Raw genomic sequence first — 17352 nt, 5'->3', positions numbered from 1 at the left:
TAAGCTTATGAAGAGAGGTTAATATTACTAGATTAGAATGATTTTAGGTAACTGTAAGGTAATAGTTACAAAGTTACTACAGTATATTAGAATGGAACACTGAAGAAAGGGTGGAGGAGGTCCATTAGATACAAAATAAGATAAGATATAGATGAGATAATATTTTTTCCTATTTTCTTTTTTCATTTTTCTTTTTATTCTTACTGTTTTTGTCTTTTTGTTTTTGTTTTTATTTTTATAGTGATGTATAATGTGTATTGTAAGGTATAATGAGCAATGGTTTTCTTTTTCTTTTTGTTTTTAATATGGAAAATTCAATAAAATACTTAAAAAAAAGAAAAGAAAAGGGGGCAGAATGGGGGGTGGGGCATAGCAGGCTGATGCATGCTGCACCATCGCACATGATGATCCGCAACACAACCCTCATGCAAATAGGGGGTTGCCTATAAAGTGGGGGAATTCTCTGTACTCTGGAGTTGTCAGGCTCCAGCTTGTTTCTTCCCTGTCTGCCGTGCGAGTGTGTGAAACTCATTCGGATACTTCAAACATAAGACAAATTTTGACTGTTCTGTCCCGGCTGCTATGCAGTTACTGAGCCTGAACTATTTCTTATCTTCAAGGCTGGTACACTCTGAGCTTCACAGAGCAGAATGCAAGTCCCGTCCCCCCCCCCCATTTAACCGAGTTAAAGCGCAATCAGTTTGCCAAATGCACAGTTATCCTTGGTGCTACACTGCTTAAGAGTTGTCAGCTTACTAAGACCATTTTTACAGGCACAGATGAGAGCAGCAGGGTGGGTCATAACAGTAAAGAAGCAATAAAGCAATAAGGCAAAGCTTAACACAGCATTCCAGCTGAGAACAACAACAACAACAAAAAAAGATAGCTGAGACTTGAATGTTTCAAAATAATCTACGCAGGGCTTTTTAAAAAGCTAGTACTACTCTCCAGATGTTGATGAAGTATAACTCCCATCAGCCCTGGCAAGCATGGTCAATGGCCAGGGGTGAAGGCTGCACTACAGAAGACCCATAAGTTTTACCTCACTTGTTTGGGACTTCTGTCTACAGGTAAAAGGGCACGACTTCAAGGCAGGTCGTGGCACATTTGAACCCTCTCACCTCAACTGATCACTCATGTGCTCTCTAGCCAATTGAACATGCCAATACCTAGCGGTTTGTGTGACTCATAAGGAGGGTTAAAAAGAGGATGCCCAACTTCCCTTTATTAGCAGAAAACTTCACAATTCATTTTAAAGTGTTGTTGGCAAGCTCAAGAGAAGGAAACTTGCATTTGACCTTGCTGAATCCAGAGTTACTCTTGTCAACCAAGGAAGGCCCCCCCCCCCTTTTAAAGAAGAAACCTGAAGGCTTCAGGATTCAGGTAAGTCAAAAACTATTTTCTGAAAGAAACCAAGAAATCCTGTTTCGATGTCTTCATGACATCCCAGAATCTCCCACCTTACTTTTACACCCGGAAGGAGCACAGGTAGCTGGGAGAGAAACTAAGATAGTCAGGTTCTTTGCACCTCTGAAAATGCTGAAGATAAATCATTACTAATTACAAAGTTATTGATGTGATACAATGCAGCAACTCAGGAAATCTTTAGCAAATAGCTCAGTGTTTCCTTCCCCCTTTCCTTTCGCTTCTCTGTGCATTGAATAAATGAAACTTTTAACAAGAACAATCTGATCCTCGGTCCCGGCTTACCTCACCACTCTCAGTCTGGAAGAACTTTTTAAAATGTCAGTAATTGTGTATTTTCGTTCTGGTCCCTCTCTCTCTTTTAACTTCCAACCTTATTCCCCCCATGCCAAGTCACACTTTTTCGCTTTTAATGTGAAGCTGGCAGGCATGTCATTTTAGCTTTTCATTTTCAAGCATTAAAAAAGAAAGAAAGAAAGAAACTCAAAAGGCAGCTGGATTGAACAAATTCATGGTGTCTTGGGGCCAGGACTCCTCTTTTCTCTCATTGATGGAGCTCGTGCATCTGCTGGAGTTACCTGACAGGCAGAAATTTAACAAGGAAAGCTACACCTGTTGAATTTCTCTGACTTAAAGGCAAGTGTGCCCATCGGGCAGAGTGGGCAAGCTGACCAGCTTCCTCGTGAATTTCATGTGCTTTCTTCCAAATCAGCCGTTATCTTATTAGTGTTTACACCAGCCTATAAACAGGACCAGCCCAGGCAGATTTTTGTAACCCTATTGCCTGTATGCATTTTGTAGCACATGGAGAGCTTGAAAGAAAAACCAGACCCTTTCTTAATTTACAAATGCTTCTCTGCCCTGTCACCTGTAAGTGACCTGGTGGTCAGGGCTGGCCCCATATTTGGCTGCCTGAAGCAAAGGCCAAGATGGCGCCTGCTCCTTTCCATGTACTGAAGCCAACTAGACAGAAGGTGAAGCGTAATTCAACACTGGTGATGATGGGGCAGCATCCTTCACTGCACCTCAAGGCAGCATGAGAGCTCAGTGGGGCACAGGACAGGGTGCGAGGCACCCACTGCTTCCCTCTACCTAATAGTAGGGCCAGTGTGGTGTAGTGGATAAGAGTGGTATACTCGTAATCTGGGGAACCAGGTTTGTGTCTCCACTCCTCCACATGCAGCTGCTGGGTGACCTTGGGCTAGTCACACTTCTTTGAAGTCTCTCAGCCCCACTCACCTCACAGAGTGTTTGTTGTGGGGGGAGGAAGGGAAAGGAGAATGTGAGCCGCTTTGAGACTCCTTCGGGTAGTGAAAAGCGGGATATCAAATCCAAACTCCTCCTCCTCCTCCTCCTCCTCTTCTTCTTCTTCTCCTTCTTCTTCTTTTTCTTTTCAATTTTTTCTGCTGACTCTCCTTTCAGAGATCTCCTTCTCTCTTCCACCTTCAACATATCCAGACACAGAATGCTTTCAATCACAATGAGGAATATGGAATCCCCTTTCATTTTTTTTATCTCCTCCTCCTTTTCCTCCTCCCTCTCCCTTCTTTTTCTTCTCCTCTTCGTCCTCCTCCTTCTCGTTTTCCTTCATTCTTCTTCTTTTGGCTTCCATTCTGTGTTTCCTCTACCTCCTCTCACTGTCTAAAGTAATTTCTGACTGGGTTGTTAAGCACCACCCCCTTTTCTTTTTGCTCCAGAGATTTCCCCCTGAAAACCCACCCTTTAAAGCTCAGTCAGAGCAAATGTCAGTCTGCAGAAAACCCAAATTGATGTTTGTTCCAATTCAGCTTTAAAGAGCAGGTTTTTGCAAGGAAAGCTTCTTTTTTTTGGGGGGGGGGGGGAGAAACTGTTTGGACACAGAACGTTAAAGCACAGTAAGTGTGGATAAGCCCTTAGTTATTTAGCATTTGCTGATCGTAATACTCAGCTGTTAGCACTATGCTTTCTATTTTTTTTCTGTTGTGGCTTGCTGTATTTACGGGTTAAATTTATTGCTGCTTTAATGTGTTCTGTAACCTGCCCTGGAGTTTGATAATGAAAGGCAGTATATACATATTGTAAATAAATAAAGACCAGTTGAGTGATCACTTAATTACAAGCAGGACGGCAGCCTATAAAACAACAGTGACACTTCAGTACTTTGCCAGCCTTAGATTTCACCAGCAGCAGCATATGCAAGTGAGGTGATCACCACACACTTAGGGAAGTGGTTTTCTTCAACAAAAACTTCTTCAAAGTTAGCAGGGGGAAAAAAAACAATACTGGAGGGGAACCACTTTGCATGCAACCTAGGCCTCAGAATATAGCCTTTTTTAATGCTTCAAAATGGTTTGTAAATGTTGTTTGGGAGAGCGTTCTCTCACTCTTTTCCTGAAAGCCTAAGGCCTAATGCACTGCCCAGTTCCACTGTCAACTTCAAATACTAGCTTGGGGCTGCCATCTGAGGAGCACCCAAGAACCAGATGTGACCTCAGAATTGAAAAGTTGCAGGTATTACAGCACCAGGGCCAGGGCCAGGACCAGCCTAAAATATTTTGCTGCGTGAGGCAAAAAAACAAAATGGTGCCCCCCCATGGCAGTTGACGCTTACTTCAACCGTGGGGATGGGACAGCAGTCATATTCACATTGTGCATTTGGCTTTCCCCCCAAAGAATCATGAGAACTATAGTTTGCTAAGGGGACTGGGAATTGTAGCTCTGTGAGGGGTAAACTACAGTTCCCGGGATTCTTTTTTTTTGGGGGGAAACTATGGGCTTTAAATGTATGCTGCAGATAGTACCCTCACAACTCTCACCCTCACAACTATCCTGTGAGGTAGGCTCAAGGGAGAGGCAATGATTGGGAAACAGTCACCAACTTGCACCTTAGCCTCCCAGGTCATAATACAACACTCAGACTACTTTACCACACTGGCTATTCTGTTTTAATAAAAATAAAATAATTCGGTTCCTTCCTTACAGGTTGTAAGCTGCTTTCCTGCCTTCCTGCTGTTGTGTCTCAGCGTCTTCCAATCTGTGGGGGTAAAAAATGTTTAAACGGCTGACCAAGCAGCTTATAAAAGAGCTGGGCTCAGATAGGAGGCTGATACCTGTGACTAGCCAGGTACTCACTGATAGCTTCCAGCCTCTCTCTCTGGTGACTAAAGAGCAATCCAGATTTCCTTGGAATACGCGGAAGTATTCCCCAAGCCCTTTCAAACTGGTGGATGTGCTTGAGAAAGGAGCAGAGGTGGAAATAGGTATGTTGTTTTTCGTATCATTTAGTAGGCATCTGTTAGGGTCCGTGGGGCCAGGAGCAATACAGTGGCTTACTAGAAACCATGTCCAGACCAGGGTGCATACCAAAGCTTAGGGGAGACGTTTTTTTTGCTGTTTAACAACTGCGATGGACAACCCAGGAATGGGATCTAGAAGTGAAGCCAAATCAGAGCATCATAGAGCTGGAGAGGCTCTTGTCCCAGACAGGCAATGAATATTTGCTATTTGCTTATGCATGGCTTATGTAGGCTCCGTTTGGGGTTTAGGCCGGAAAGTTGTGTGTGCCTCGTCTGAAGGCATTCACACTTCCATGACCACACATTTGAAGTAGCCCTCCATGGACATTGGAATTTCATGGCTGGAGTGTTTGGAATGTGACAAAAGAGATTTAAGGTGTTTGGATTTGCGGTTTAGCTCTTCAGCGGGCCATGCTTCCAACTCACATACCCAATATGAACTATGGATCCCGGTTCTGGTTTGCATGGAAAGTGGTTTGTAGTAACGATAGTGAAGTGTAGGTGGGTTCCCACGAGGCAAGACACAGCGATAACAGCAAGAACCTTCATTGAATTAACAGAACTGGACAACAGGGGCAAAGCAACTGCTTATATACATTTCTGAAGGCCTGGGCCACTCCCACTCCCAACACAATTGGCTATCTAAACTTCCAAGCTGCGAATCATAACTCAGAGTTTAAGGGCCAATGGCAGAGGCCCAAACCCTGAAATGTTCTGGGATTGGATATCATGTATCGAATCAGAACACAGGGGCTCAGAATCCTTTTTTTTTTATAAGATTTTTTATTGTTTTACAATAAAACAAAACAGAAACAACATTAAACATACATAAACACAATAAAATCATAATACACAATCAACAATATCAAACACAACAATAACATATAAAAAGAAAACTTATACAAACCTTACCAAATACCTATCTTTGTTTCTCAACTTGTTTTTTACTTCTTGGGGGGACTTCCCCTGGTCCCTCCACTGTCTTCAAAAACATATATACTCTTTAGATAGCTTCATTTCTTTTCCCATTAACTTATACTCAATTTCTTAATGCTCTTTAAATTTGCTTAAACCAATATACATCTTAACTTATACTCTATATCTTAAAACCTTCTTGTACAAATAGATCTATCACATCATAAATTTCTTCTAAACCGTTATAACTAACCTTAAACTTCTAAAGCCGGTTCTTTTATATATTTCTGCTCAAATATTCAAACATTCAATTTAACATACTTAAGTAAATAGTCCTTAAATTTCTTCCAATCTTGCGACACCTTCTCCTCCCTCTGGTCTCGGATTCTGGCGGTCAGGTCTGCGAGCTCCATATACTCCATCAACTTCATCTGCCATTCTTCAATTGTCGGTGTCTCTTCACCCTTCCAGGTTCTTGCCAATAAAATTCTGGCCGCTGTCGTGGCATACATAAAAAATACTCTATCCTGACTGGGTATCTCTTCATTGGTCATGCTCAAAAGAAATGCCTCTGGTTTCTTACTGAAGGTAATTTTCATTACCTTTTTGAGCTCATTATATATCTTATCCCAGAAGGCCTTTACCCCTGAACACGACCACCACATATGATAAAAGGTACCTTTCGACGATTTACATTTCCAACACACATCCGACATTTTAGAATTCATTCTAGCTATCTTAACTGGTGTCAGATACCATCTATATATCATTTTCATTACATTTTCTCTTAAACTATTACATGCAGTAAAATTGATACCTTTCTGCCACAATCTCTCCCAGTCATCCATCATAATATTATGACCCACATCTTTTGCCCAATCTATCATTGTTGATTTAACCAGTTCATCTTTCGTATGCCACTCTAGCAACAAATTATACATCTTGGAAAGGTTTTTAGAGTTCGATTCGATCAGTTCTGTTTCCAGTTTTGATTTTTCCACTTGAAAACCAATTCTTTTGTCTAATTTAAATATTTCATGTACCTGGTGATATTGCAGCCAGTCGGGGACTTGGCTTTTGACTTGATCGTAGCTTTTCAGCTTAAATGAGTCCCCTTCCTGCTGCAATATGTCCATATATCGTAACCAACTTGCAGACATATTCGGTCTCATATAGGCCTTGGCCTCCACTGGTGAAATCCATCTAGGAGTCTTTCTCTCCAGTAAGTCTTTATACCTAATCCAAACCTGATACAAAGATTTCCTAACTATATGACTCTTAAAAGTTCTGTGGATTTTAACTCAGGGGCTCAGAATCCTTAGTCCAGACTCAAGCTCAGACAAACACAGACCACTGAATGCACAACAGATAGTTTGTCCAATTCAGACATAATGGCAAACCATACAGTAGGTATTCGGCATCAGGGAGCAGAAAGGATCTGCCAGGTAAGGTAGAGCTGCTGCAGGTAGGTTGTTAAGAGGGAGAACAGAAGAGGAGAGGTGGCACCAATATCAGTGCATTTGCACTATGTTAACCTTCCCCCCAGCAGATCACTCCTCCCCATAAGCAACAGAGACCCACTTGCTAGGAAGGTAGCACAGCTAGCTGCTCCACCCACCTGCCAAGCAACTTCTTCCAGTAAGGAAGGAAACAAAGTGCACTAGGAGGGGAGAGAATGGAAGGATGGCTTGCATAAACCCAATGGGTTTGGTCGTAACAAGGAAGCAGATGTAGGAGCCACAAAGTATAACAATTTAATGCCGTCGAGAGAACCTGCTGCTCTGGCTCTGTAATGAGAAGAAGGGCGATAGCACCTGCCTATACATCCGATTTGATTCTTGTGAACCTCCTTGAGAATCATCATGAGTGGAATGTGGGTGGTTAAAGAAATAAATCTGACCGAAGTGTTTTGAATGTGGGGTTTTGTTGTGTTTTCCCCAGAACTGAAACACTCTGAACCACTTCTGTTCTCTGCAAACACCTGCCACAAATCTGGAGCAAGACTGAACCTCAAGATACAGACTGCTGCAGTGGACATCGGCGGCTTGGGCTCGGCCTGCTTGTCTTCCTCTCTGATAGCTGTGAGGAAAACGTATGTGGACACCAGGGAGCTGTGGTGAGCATGGCTTTGCAGGGTGCTTGGGAAGGGGAGGAATAATAGAAGTTGACCAGCCTTTTTGGCCATTGTCTTTTTCTTTTTTTTTGCTTATGCAAATGGAGAGCCTTCTCTTGCACCGCAGTCAACCCTACCATAATGCAAAAGGAGACTGCAGATGCTCCAGGAAGCTGACTTTGGGTGTCACCAAGAGCTGCAGAGTAGGACGGATAAATGGATCGGGCCCACATCCATTCTAACACCCACACTGTGCATTTAAAGCACATTGCCCCTGCAAAGAACCTTGGGAACTGTAGTTCATAGACCTACATTTCCCAGCACCCTTAGCAAACTACAGTTCCCAGGATTTATTTGGGGGATTGCCATGTGCACCAAATATGCAGTGGGTGTTGGGCACCCTGTCTTCTAAACTGTCTCTCAGTGAAACTTTTCACACCGTGACTGTACCAGGCTCCCTCTGAACAGGAAGGATCAGAGAATCGGAATACAGTAGCCTGGCAGTCCTTATGAGGGCAGCTAACACTACGGAGCTCCTCTGAAGCACCATTTCTCACTGCAACCTGGCATACCCAAGATTAAATGACAAAGCAAGGTGAAAGCAAACAAGATGAACGTTCCCACGTGGAAGGGAACGAGCAAAAGCTGCAACAGCAGCGCAGTACAAACACTGGTAAAATCCGTTTTTTTTTTTTGCTAAGAGGGCTTAAGACTTAACTGCAGCCCCAACAGTGCCCACTAGAGGGCAGTCAAGCAGAAAGAAAGAAAGCAGCCTTGAGTTAGGACTCATTGAGTTAGGTAGGACTCGAGTTACTGCACTCCTTGCAGAATCTGCTACAATCCTCGCCTTGTCTCTGGAATGCTCACTTTCCAGGAGGCTAGCCATTTATTCATTTCATAAAATTTATACATTGCTTGATTGTAAAACACACACACACACACACACACACACACACACACAACCAACCAACCATCAAAACAGCATACAAAAAGGGGGGGGGGAATAAAACCAAGGAAAAAATTACAACCTTTAAAGCATGCAAAAATTAAAATACTAAAACAGATTAAAATGACCTCAACTTTCTGAGCATCCGGGTAGCAGTGGTGTAGCGGGGGTTGCCGGCGCCTGGGTTGGAACAAATGTTGTGCAGTTGTGGACTGGGCAGCTAGGGTGGAGACTTGTGCATTAAGATGATGCTTTCTGAAGTGAAACTGCCAGGAAGGTCACATGGAAAGCGGACAGGGAGATACACCATGTTGTCCTTTGCCTCAGCAAAGCAAATTGTCTTGGGCAGGATCCGGGTGTGGGGTCTGGGAAAGTGCCACATCGCTGGGAACCTTTTGCTCTGTAGCCCTTCTGAGCGTGGCCCTCACGAGGGGCGCAGAAGCAGAAGCCCCCCAGTTCTTTCCTCACTCAGCAAGATCCCTGGATGCTTAGGAGCCATTGCTACATACCTCCCCGTTGCTTTCAGGAAAATGGTGCCATCCTTCAGTCTTCTCCAGCAACTCTACCCTAAGCTGCATTTCTACGTTGTGACGGAGGCTTTCGAGATAATGGAGCCACTTCTGATTGAGGAGACTGTCCAAGCAGGAGGCAAGGGAACGGTGACAGCAGCGGAAATATTGACGATACAGGTTTGTGGCCTTTAGCTTTGTGGTTTCTCCTTCTCTCTCTCTCTCTCTCTCTCTCTCTCTCTCTCTCTCTCTCTCTGTGTGTGTGTGTGTCTCCCACAACCCACATTTCTGTGGTGGCTCCCCATTTGTGGAATGCTTTCCCCAGGGAGGCTTGCCTGGTGCCTTCATTACAGATCTTTAGGCACCAGGCAACAAAGTTTCTCTAGGTAGTTGCACCTGTCCTGTCAAATGCCCTCCCGTCAGATGCTTTTTCGTAGACATCTGAAGGCAGCCCTGTTTGGGGAAACTTTTAATGTTTGATGTGTTGTTTTGTCCCTTTATTTTTAGTTGGAAGCTGCCCAGAGTGGCTGGGGTAACCCAGTCAGATGGGTGGGAAACAAACAAACAAACAAACATTGTTACCAGGTAACTGGCTGATTAAACAATCAATCTTTGGCCATTTATATATGTTTGTGAGGGGGTTATTGGTTTGTTGTGGTTGTTGTTATGTCTTTTGTGTTCTCATTTCGTATTTTTATTGGCCTTTGATCTTCAGATGAAGGGCAGTATACAAATTGAAATAATAATAATAATAATAATAATAATAATAATAATAATAATAATAACCACAAGAACAACCACTGTCTGCGTGCAGGGCCTGAGCAAAACAGTGAAGAAGAAGGCCATGCTGATCCCCCGAGGCACAGTGCTGGCCTACGTGGTTGAGAAGCTCCAAACCTACGATGAAGAACTGGGTGAGTGAAAAGAGTTGTCTGCACAGATTGAGACGGTTGTAGCTTCCACAAAGGATGTGAAGCATCTTGAGCCAGGATGGGGAACCTACAGCCCTCCAATTGTTGGATTCCAACTCCTTTCAGCCCCAGACAGCATGATAGGGCTTATATTCCAGCATCTATAGGTTCCATAGTCTCTGCCCTCTGATGATCTAGAGAGCAGCTGTCTAAATTTAAATGGTCAGGACTATCATTGCCCCTTCCACTAATAGCATGAAGCTTCCAGCAGGTTGCCCATGAGTCAATTCACCCTACAACGAAGTGAGAAAATGATTGTCAAGGCTTCAGGGAATCCAATCCCTCCCACAGTGGGATGCCAAGAAGCAGATAAACAAGAAGAGTTCTTACCAAGTAATTTATTCAATATTCACAGAGAGAGACAAAGGGATGCGGTCTCTCTTAGATAATGGCATTGCTCCAAGTAAAGTCCCACCCCCTCCTATTCTACTTCACCCCTGTGCCTGCTGATCTGTGCTTTCTACCTCTGAGCTTTCTGTTCTACTACTCTCAAGGCATGCCGGGTCCTAGAAGGGGGTGGGCCTGGAATGCTTTCTAGAGACCCTGAGTCTGTCAGCTGTCTCTCCCCTGGTACTTCTTCTTCTTCCTGCTCCCCTCCCAATATTTCCCAGCTTCTCCGCTCTGCAGCCTCTGAACTATGACCTTCTGCAAACCACTGTTCTAAATCTATACTGTCTCCCCCTTCTCCCTCCTCTTCGGACCAGTCCCTGACAAAGATGCTCTTGGTGTGCAGAACCACAGGAATTGGAGAGCTTGCTGGGTGGTGTGATAACAGCTGGTGTGTGAGGCATCTACCTGTAGTTAAACAGTTCAGCACTGCGGGTTGCCCCAGGGTCACTCTGAGACCAATGCCCCTGTTGGAAGACATGAAGAACTCGATTCTGTTGTCCTTTCCTGATCGTTTCTTTGTTTTCTTTCCAGTTTTGCTCTGCCAGCGGCTTCAAACAAAGTTGGTTTCCTCACTCACGTATGATGGTACGTGTGAGACTGTTGTTATTTATAATTTACACATAATAATGCACTCAAAATGTATGGCACTTTGTAGAATAATGCAAGTGAAACAAAAAGAGACAGACGGAGAGGACTCTTGATAATGTTCCAGTATGAATATCAACAGTGGGCAGGACAAGAAGGAGGCGAGGGAACAGAGGGAAAGGTGTGCCAAGATTACTAGAGTTGTTACATTAGGTTTAACAGGGTGGGTATGTCTTTGCCCTGTGCCAAGTGTTCACACCTTGGCTAGAGATGAATTAGGAACAGCTTACGGACTCTAGTTGGTGTGAAGCTGGTTTGAGAAACAGGGACTCAACCAGTAGTGTTCTATTTAAAAAGGTCCTGGGTGCATATGCGTTTTGGATGATGTGTGAACCCAGCACTTGGAAATGCAGTGAGTGCATAGTGAACACAGCTTTAGCTAACATGAATTCCAAGTGGGTATTTTTAAGCCAATATTTTTTAAATTTCTCTCTACTTCTCCCTTTAGCATTCCAGGATGAGCTAGGCTCCTCGCTAACAGGCAAGTGGTCTTCTGTTGCTTTCTGATTTCATGCCTGGATTCTGCCTGTCCCAGTCCTGCAGATCTTTCCCACCAGAGACCAGCAAATCCCCTTCATAGCTCCGTGGCAAAACATCTGTTTTCTATGCGGGCGGTTCCAGGTTCAGTCCCCGGCATCTCCTGGTAGGAATGGGAAATAAGACTCCTGAAACGCTGGTGATCCATTGCCAGTCAGTAGTAGACAATAGTTCTGGCTCAGTATCATAAAAATTGTAGAATCACAGAATCGTAGAGTCAGAAAGGATCCCGGGGGTCATCTAGTCCAGCCCCCTGCAATGCAGGGATCTCAACTAGATCATACATGACATGTGGCCACCCAATCCTCCAAGGAAGGAGAGTCCACCAGCGCTCGTGGGGGTATGCTCCACTGTCAAACAGCTCTTAATGCCAGAAAGTTCTTCCTGATGTTTAGTCGGAATCTCCTTTCTTGTAACTTGAAGCCACTGGTTCTAGTCCTAACCTCCAGAGCAGGAGAAAACAAGCTTTGCTCCATCCTACAAGTGACAGCTCTTTAGATATTTGAAGGTGTCTATTATATCTCCTCTCAGTCTCCTCTTCTCTGTGCTAAACATACCCACCTCCCTCAACCATTCCTCCTAAGGCTTGGTTGGCAGACCTTTGGTCATCTTGGCCACCCTCAAATGCACACGTTCCAGAGTGTCAATATCCTTCTTTAATTGCAGTGCCCAGAACTGGACACAGTTCTCCAAGTGTGGTCTCTTGAGTTTTGCTCCTCTCAAGGCTAAACCCAGCTGAAATTAGCTCCTGCTGCCTCTGAAACTCAGCGCCATACTATTTATTTAAGCTATTTAGGTATTGCTGGAATTTCTAAGCAGTGTGCCCTAACAAGCACTTTTAAATGAGTGATTGGTTATGGTAAGTAGCCCATCATATACCAGCCTCAGTCCTCAAAGGCAAAGCCACCTCTTCGCTTCGATCAGTAAAGGTAAAGGGACCCCTGACCGTTAGGTCCAGTCGTGGATGACTCTAGGGTTGGGGCACTCATCTCGCTTTATTGGCCAAGGGAGCCGGTGTACAGCTTCCGGGTCATGTGGCCAGCATGACTAAGCCGCTTCTGGCGAACCAGAGCAGCGCACGGAAACACCGTTTACCTTCCCGCTGGAGCGGTATGGTACCTATTTATCTACTTGCACTTTGATGTGCTTTTGAACTGCTAGGTTGGCAGGAGCAGGGACCGAGCAACGGGAGCTCACCCCATTGCGAGGATTCGAACCGCCGACCTTCTGATCGGCAAGCCCTAGGCTCTGTGGTTTAACCCACAGCGCCACCCCCGTCCCATTGTTATCAGAAGTGCCGCAGTGCAAATCATGCTAACCGTCTTGACTGCAACCTTTAGCTGTCCAGCAAGTGAAAGACGCCGTCAAAGAGGCATATGAGCCGCTGGGGCTCTTGAGCCAGCCTTTGAGGAAGCAGCTTCTGGAATCCTTTGAAGTTTTCCTGCAGGACGGAGAAGTCGCTTCCACTGTCCAGTCGATGGTTCGTCACTTTTCTCAGCTGCTCAACAGCTCATATACTGTGCTATTCTGCTGCATGTAGGTGTAGGCCAGGGTTTCCCAAGCTCGGGTCTCCAGCTGTTTGTGGACTACAGTTCCCATCGTCCCTGACCACTGGTCCTGCTAGCTAGGGATGATGGGAGTTGTAGTCCACAAACAGCTGGAGACTCAAGTTTGGGAAATCCTAGTATGGATGCAGACTAAATCTGTAAATGCCAGGGATGTTGAACCTGTGACCCACCAGACCGGGGGGGGGGGGGGCTGGTGGTAAAACAGAAAGTGCCGCTTTGCCCTGCTGCTGTCGCCGGCCGCCACCACTGATCTGCTCATGCTACTGCTGGCCTAGAAGCAACACCATCTGTGCAGATTTGGGGTCAGGGTTTGCAAATTTCGGGTAAGATTTTGCCCCAGATGGATGCTTCTCCACCACTGGTGGTGGCAGGGCAGGCGGGACGCTCATTGGCATGCCACCTGGGGGCACCTGCCACCTGAAGCAGCAGCCTCACTCACCCTGCCAGCTGGGCCGGCTCTGCCTCTGCAACTCCTATCATCCCTAACTATTGGCCATGCTAGCTGGGGCAGGTGGGAGCTGGAGTCAATCAACAACCGCAGGGCCACGGGTTCTTTTTCACAGCGGGTATGTACCCTTCCCGTGTTTATTTCAGTTTCAGCGCTTGTTCCAGAAATCTGCTACCAAAGTATCTTCTTTCTCGAGCTTCCAGCTTGTCTGTTCCAAGATCCTGGCTTTACCCAAACTTATCCACTCAGTCTCTGCACCTAACCACATTGCTTATGTTCCCAGAAGTCCTTTATTGGGACTTAGCAGCAAATATGTATCTCAGCTCTGGGGGGAAAGAAGAAGAAAGGCTTTAGGAGATAAGGGCTCTGCTATATGTGGCAGCTGTCTATTTTCACTCCTGTTGACTGACCAAATGCTATAATTTCCCACCAGCTGGAGCTTTCTATGGCAGGAAACAGAGTCGATCACTCCACGCTGGAGTCCCTGAATGAGGAAAACCGACCTGCTGTGGAAAAGCTGCTTTCCTGTTTAGGGATTTCTCGAGACACGGAGAGTGCGAAGAACCAAGATCTCTGTGGACCAGTCAACTTCCTTTGTTCTTCTATAGATGGTATGGAGAACACTTATCGGTTGGGTGTGTCAGCTTGGCTTCCCCAAGGCGAGAGGGGTTGGTGGATAGTTTTTGCACCTTCCTTGCAAGCCTCTAAGCCAGGCATAGGCAAACTCGGCCCTCCAGATGTTTTCGGGACTACAACTCCCATGATCCCTAGCTAACAGGACCAGTGGTCAGGGATGATGGGAATTATAGTCCCAAAACAGCTGGAGGGCTGAGTTTGCCTATGCCTGCTGTAAGGCATCCATCCAGACCTGTCTGTTCTGGATAACTGTGCGCATGTGTGTGTAAAAGATGCTACCATCCACATGTGGCAGTATCGCTCCATTCATCACGTCTTGGGATTTGTGTTCACAGACTTGGACTATGAGATGCTACCCCTGCTGCATACCGTCCTGGAGAAGAAAAAAATGGCCCAACAGCTGGAGATGGTGAGGCCCTTCCGGCTTAACTACTTCCATGTAGTTTTTAATTTTATTTTATTTTAAAGAAAAGATGAATACCAAACATTCATGCCTGGGAGGTATTCATTTGCTCTTCCCTCACCCATTACATCAGAATGATTTCCCCTTAAGAGTTTTAACATTTTGTTATGGCCACTGGCTGTTTCTTTCTTGGTCATCCACTCTGCCCAAGATGGTTGATCTTTCCTCATTGGGGAAGGAAAAGTTAGGAAAAACTTAAAAGATATTTCTGGAGTATTTTGAATCAAGAGTTTGGGGGAGGTGGCTTCTCCCTAGCTACGGTGAGGTGAACGTGTGTGTATGTGTGAACAAACAAGAAAGCAGGCTGGGAACAGACTAAAGATAAGTCTATCAGTGGCTACTAGTCCCTATGGCTGTATATTACCTCATATATTACAGGTACCCTTGTGGCAGGAAGGTAAACGGCGTGTGTTTTTGTGCTCAAATTCTGCTTTGGGGCTTTCCATAGGCATCTGGTTGGCCACTGTGAAAACAGGGTGCTGGACTAGACATGATTTCTGTCCAGCAGGGCTTTTCTCACGTCTTCTTCAGTTACTGCCCTCACCCACAATTCATCCCAGGAATTGTACCCCGCTGTATCTGTGAGCGCTCAGTTCACATGCACTTGCGCGCCCAAGGAAGGCAATTACTGCTCATATGCTCGTATGTTGGGAAAGATGGAGGGCACAAGGAGAAGGGGACGACAGAGGATGAGGTGGTTGGACAGTGTTCTCGAAGCGACTAGCATGAGTTTGGCCAAACTGCGGGAGGCAGTGAAAGATAGGCGTGCCTGGCGTGCTCTGGTCCATGGGGTCACGAAGAGTCAGACACGACTGAACGACTGAACTACAACATGCCAGAGGGAGGGGCATGTGTAAACTGGTCCTTTTGCTCATTTTGTCCAATTCTCTCTCTCTCTCTTTACATAAAAAGATGGATGGCATTCTGGAGTGGATTCTTTTTGGCGATGAAGGCAGCGATTTCGTGATTCCACACCATTCCTTGAAGAATGAAGAAATTCACCTGGCCATTGAGATGCTGCAAACTTGTGGGCTGGAACTGGAAGCTGGGAAAGACTCCACCGTCTGTCTGTGGAGCAACGAAGCCCGTTCAGAACTGGCTGCTCTGTACTCCAGCTTGTATGCCCTGCAGATTCTAAGTGATTGAAGCCGGAAGTAAAACAGATCCCAAGAAGGCAAATCTTTTCCCCCTGTTGCAAGGGGGGGGGGGTCAGCTGGGCTGAGGACTTAAGGTGTAAAGCACTCAGTGCTTCCACCCTATTGAGCCTGTCCAGTTCTCCAGCTTCTCCGCTTGTGGAATGGAGTGATTGGAAGGCCACAAGAAGTAGCAAGTGGTTTGCACTAGGTGATAGATAGAAGGCTGCTTGGGAGTGGTTTGCCATCCCAGTTACCATCCTAGCCTTTATGGTTTTCCATCTTCTGATGCGTCTTTGTGAAATGCATTCAACAAACACACAAAACATAACCGGCCGTGCATTCACATAAGCTCTTCTGCGTTTTCACAATATCAAATATTTCTCTTGTACATGACCAACACATAAAGTTCAACAAAGTAAACAGAAGTCCCAATAGATCAGTTCGTTAATAGAGTCCAAATATTTGCTAGTTTCTGTTACATGTATGTCTTTGTATATTCATAAAATCCAAATGGGAGCTTGCTACAGTTCCACAGAATCTTGACAAGGATTTCCGGAATAATGCCTTGTTTCGCCCTCCTGGGCTTCATCAGTTGTACATGTTCGTATGTAGTATATCAAGATTATGGATCTTATGACATAGTGGTTGTTGTCTTTGTAAGATACAGCTACACGGCCCAGATGCCAGACCAAGATTGCACATGAGGTCCTCAGGTCATCAAATGCATGATTCTTGCAGGAACCTTGGAAATATTTGTTGACAAGGTTCTTCCGCTTGGCAACCCAGTCATGTGGGTGGCATATAAATAACAATATCATCATCATCATCATCATCATCATCACATCATCATCACCATCGTTATTAGGAGGGGTATTTGGTCCAAAGGCCACATGTAACATTAATACAAATGTGGAGGCTTCCTGTTTCACAGGGAACTGCAGCTATTCAACAACTAGAGTGTAACCCTAAACTATGATTATCCTAAGACATTTCAGAAGAGTGTTATACAGCCTCAGTGGTCCAGCTTCTGTATAGCGATACACTGTTGGAAGTGGGAGGAGCCAAATTCTCAGCTGCTGAGTTCAAAATTAGGAATAAATTCCCTTGAAATGAGAGTCACAAATTGTGACTATTTAAGACACTCAGGATGCCTAGAGACTAGCATTGTTCAGGTGTTTTTGTTGGGATCAATATTTAATTTTGGAGATGCCTTAGTTTTGCTTTATTGGTATTATGTTTCCACATATTTATTGTTAGATATTTATTGTTAGATCTGATTACCGGTATGAATTATGTGCTTAATTTTATTGTATATTTACTAGACATTCCGTGGTGGAGGTAAATACAGTGCTACCATTTTCATGTCTTTCTTTGA

The 17352-nt window shown here is 45.0% G+C and overlaps 1 protein-coding gene across 1 annotated transcript; it reads left to right on the top strand.

Moving 5' to 3' along the window:
* Positions 1-4404: 4404 nt before the first annotated feature.
* Positions 4405-15996, top strand: LOC117057938 (gasdermin-D-like). Its single transcript, XM_033168781.1, has 10 exons — positions 4405-4664; positions 7557-7731; positions 9201-9363; positions 9998-10097; positions 11076-11129; positions 11638-11693; positions 13060-13206; positions 14176-14353; positions 14714-14787; positions 15754-15996. The coding sequence occupies exons 1-10, from the start codon at positions 4454-4456 to the stop codon at positions 15985-15987; spliced, it is 1392 nt and encodes a 463-aa protein (XP_033024672.1). The 5' UTR covers positions 4405-4453; the 3' UTR covers positions 15988-15996.
* Positions 15997-17352: the final 1356 nt, after the last annotated feature.

This window comes from Lacerta agilis, chromosome 14 (assembly GCF_009819535.1).
Source record: "Lacerta agilis isolate rLacAgi1 chromosome 14, rLacAgi1.pri, whole genome shotgun sequence".
Taxonomy (NCBI): Eukaryota; Metazoa; Chordata; class Lepidosauria; order Squamata; family Lacertidae; genus Lacerta; species Lacerta agilis.
This window is presented reverse-complemented; position numbering and strand designations above follow the sequence as displayed.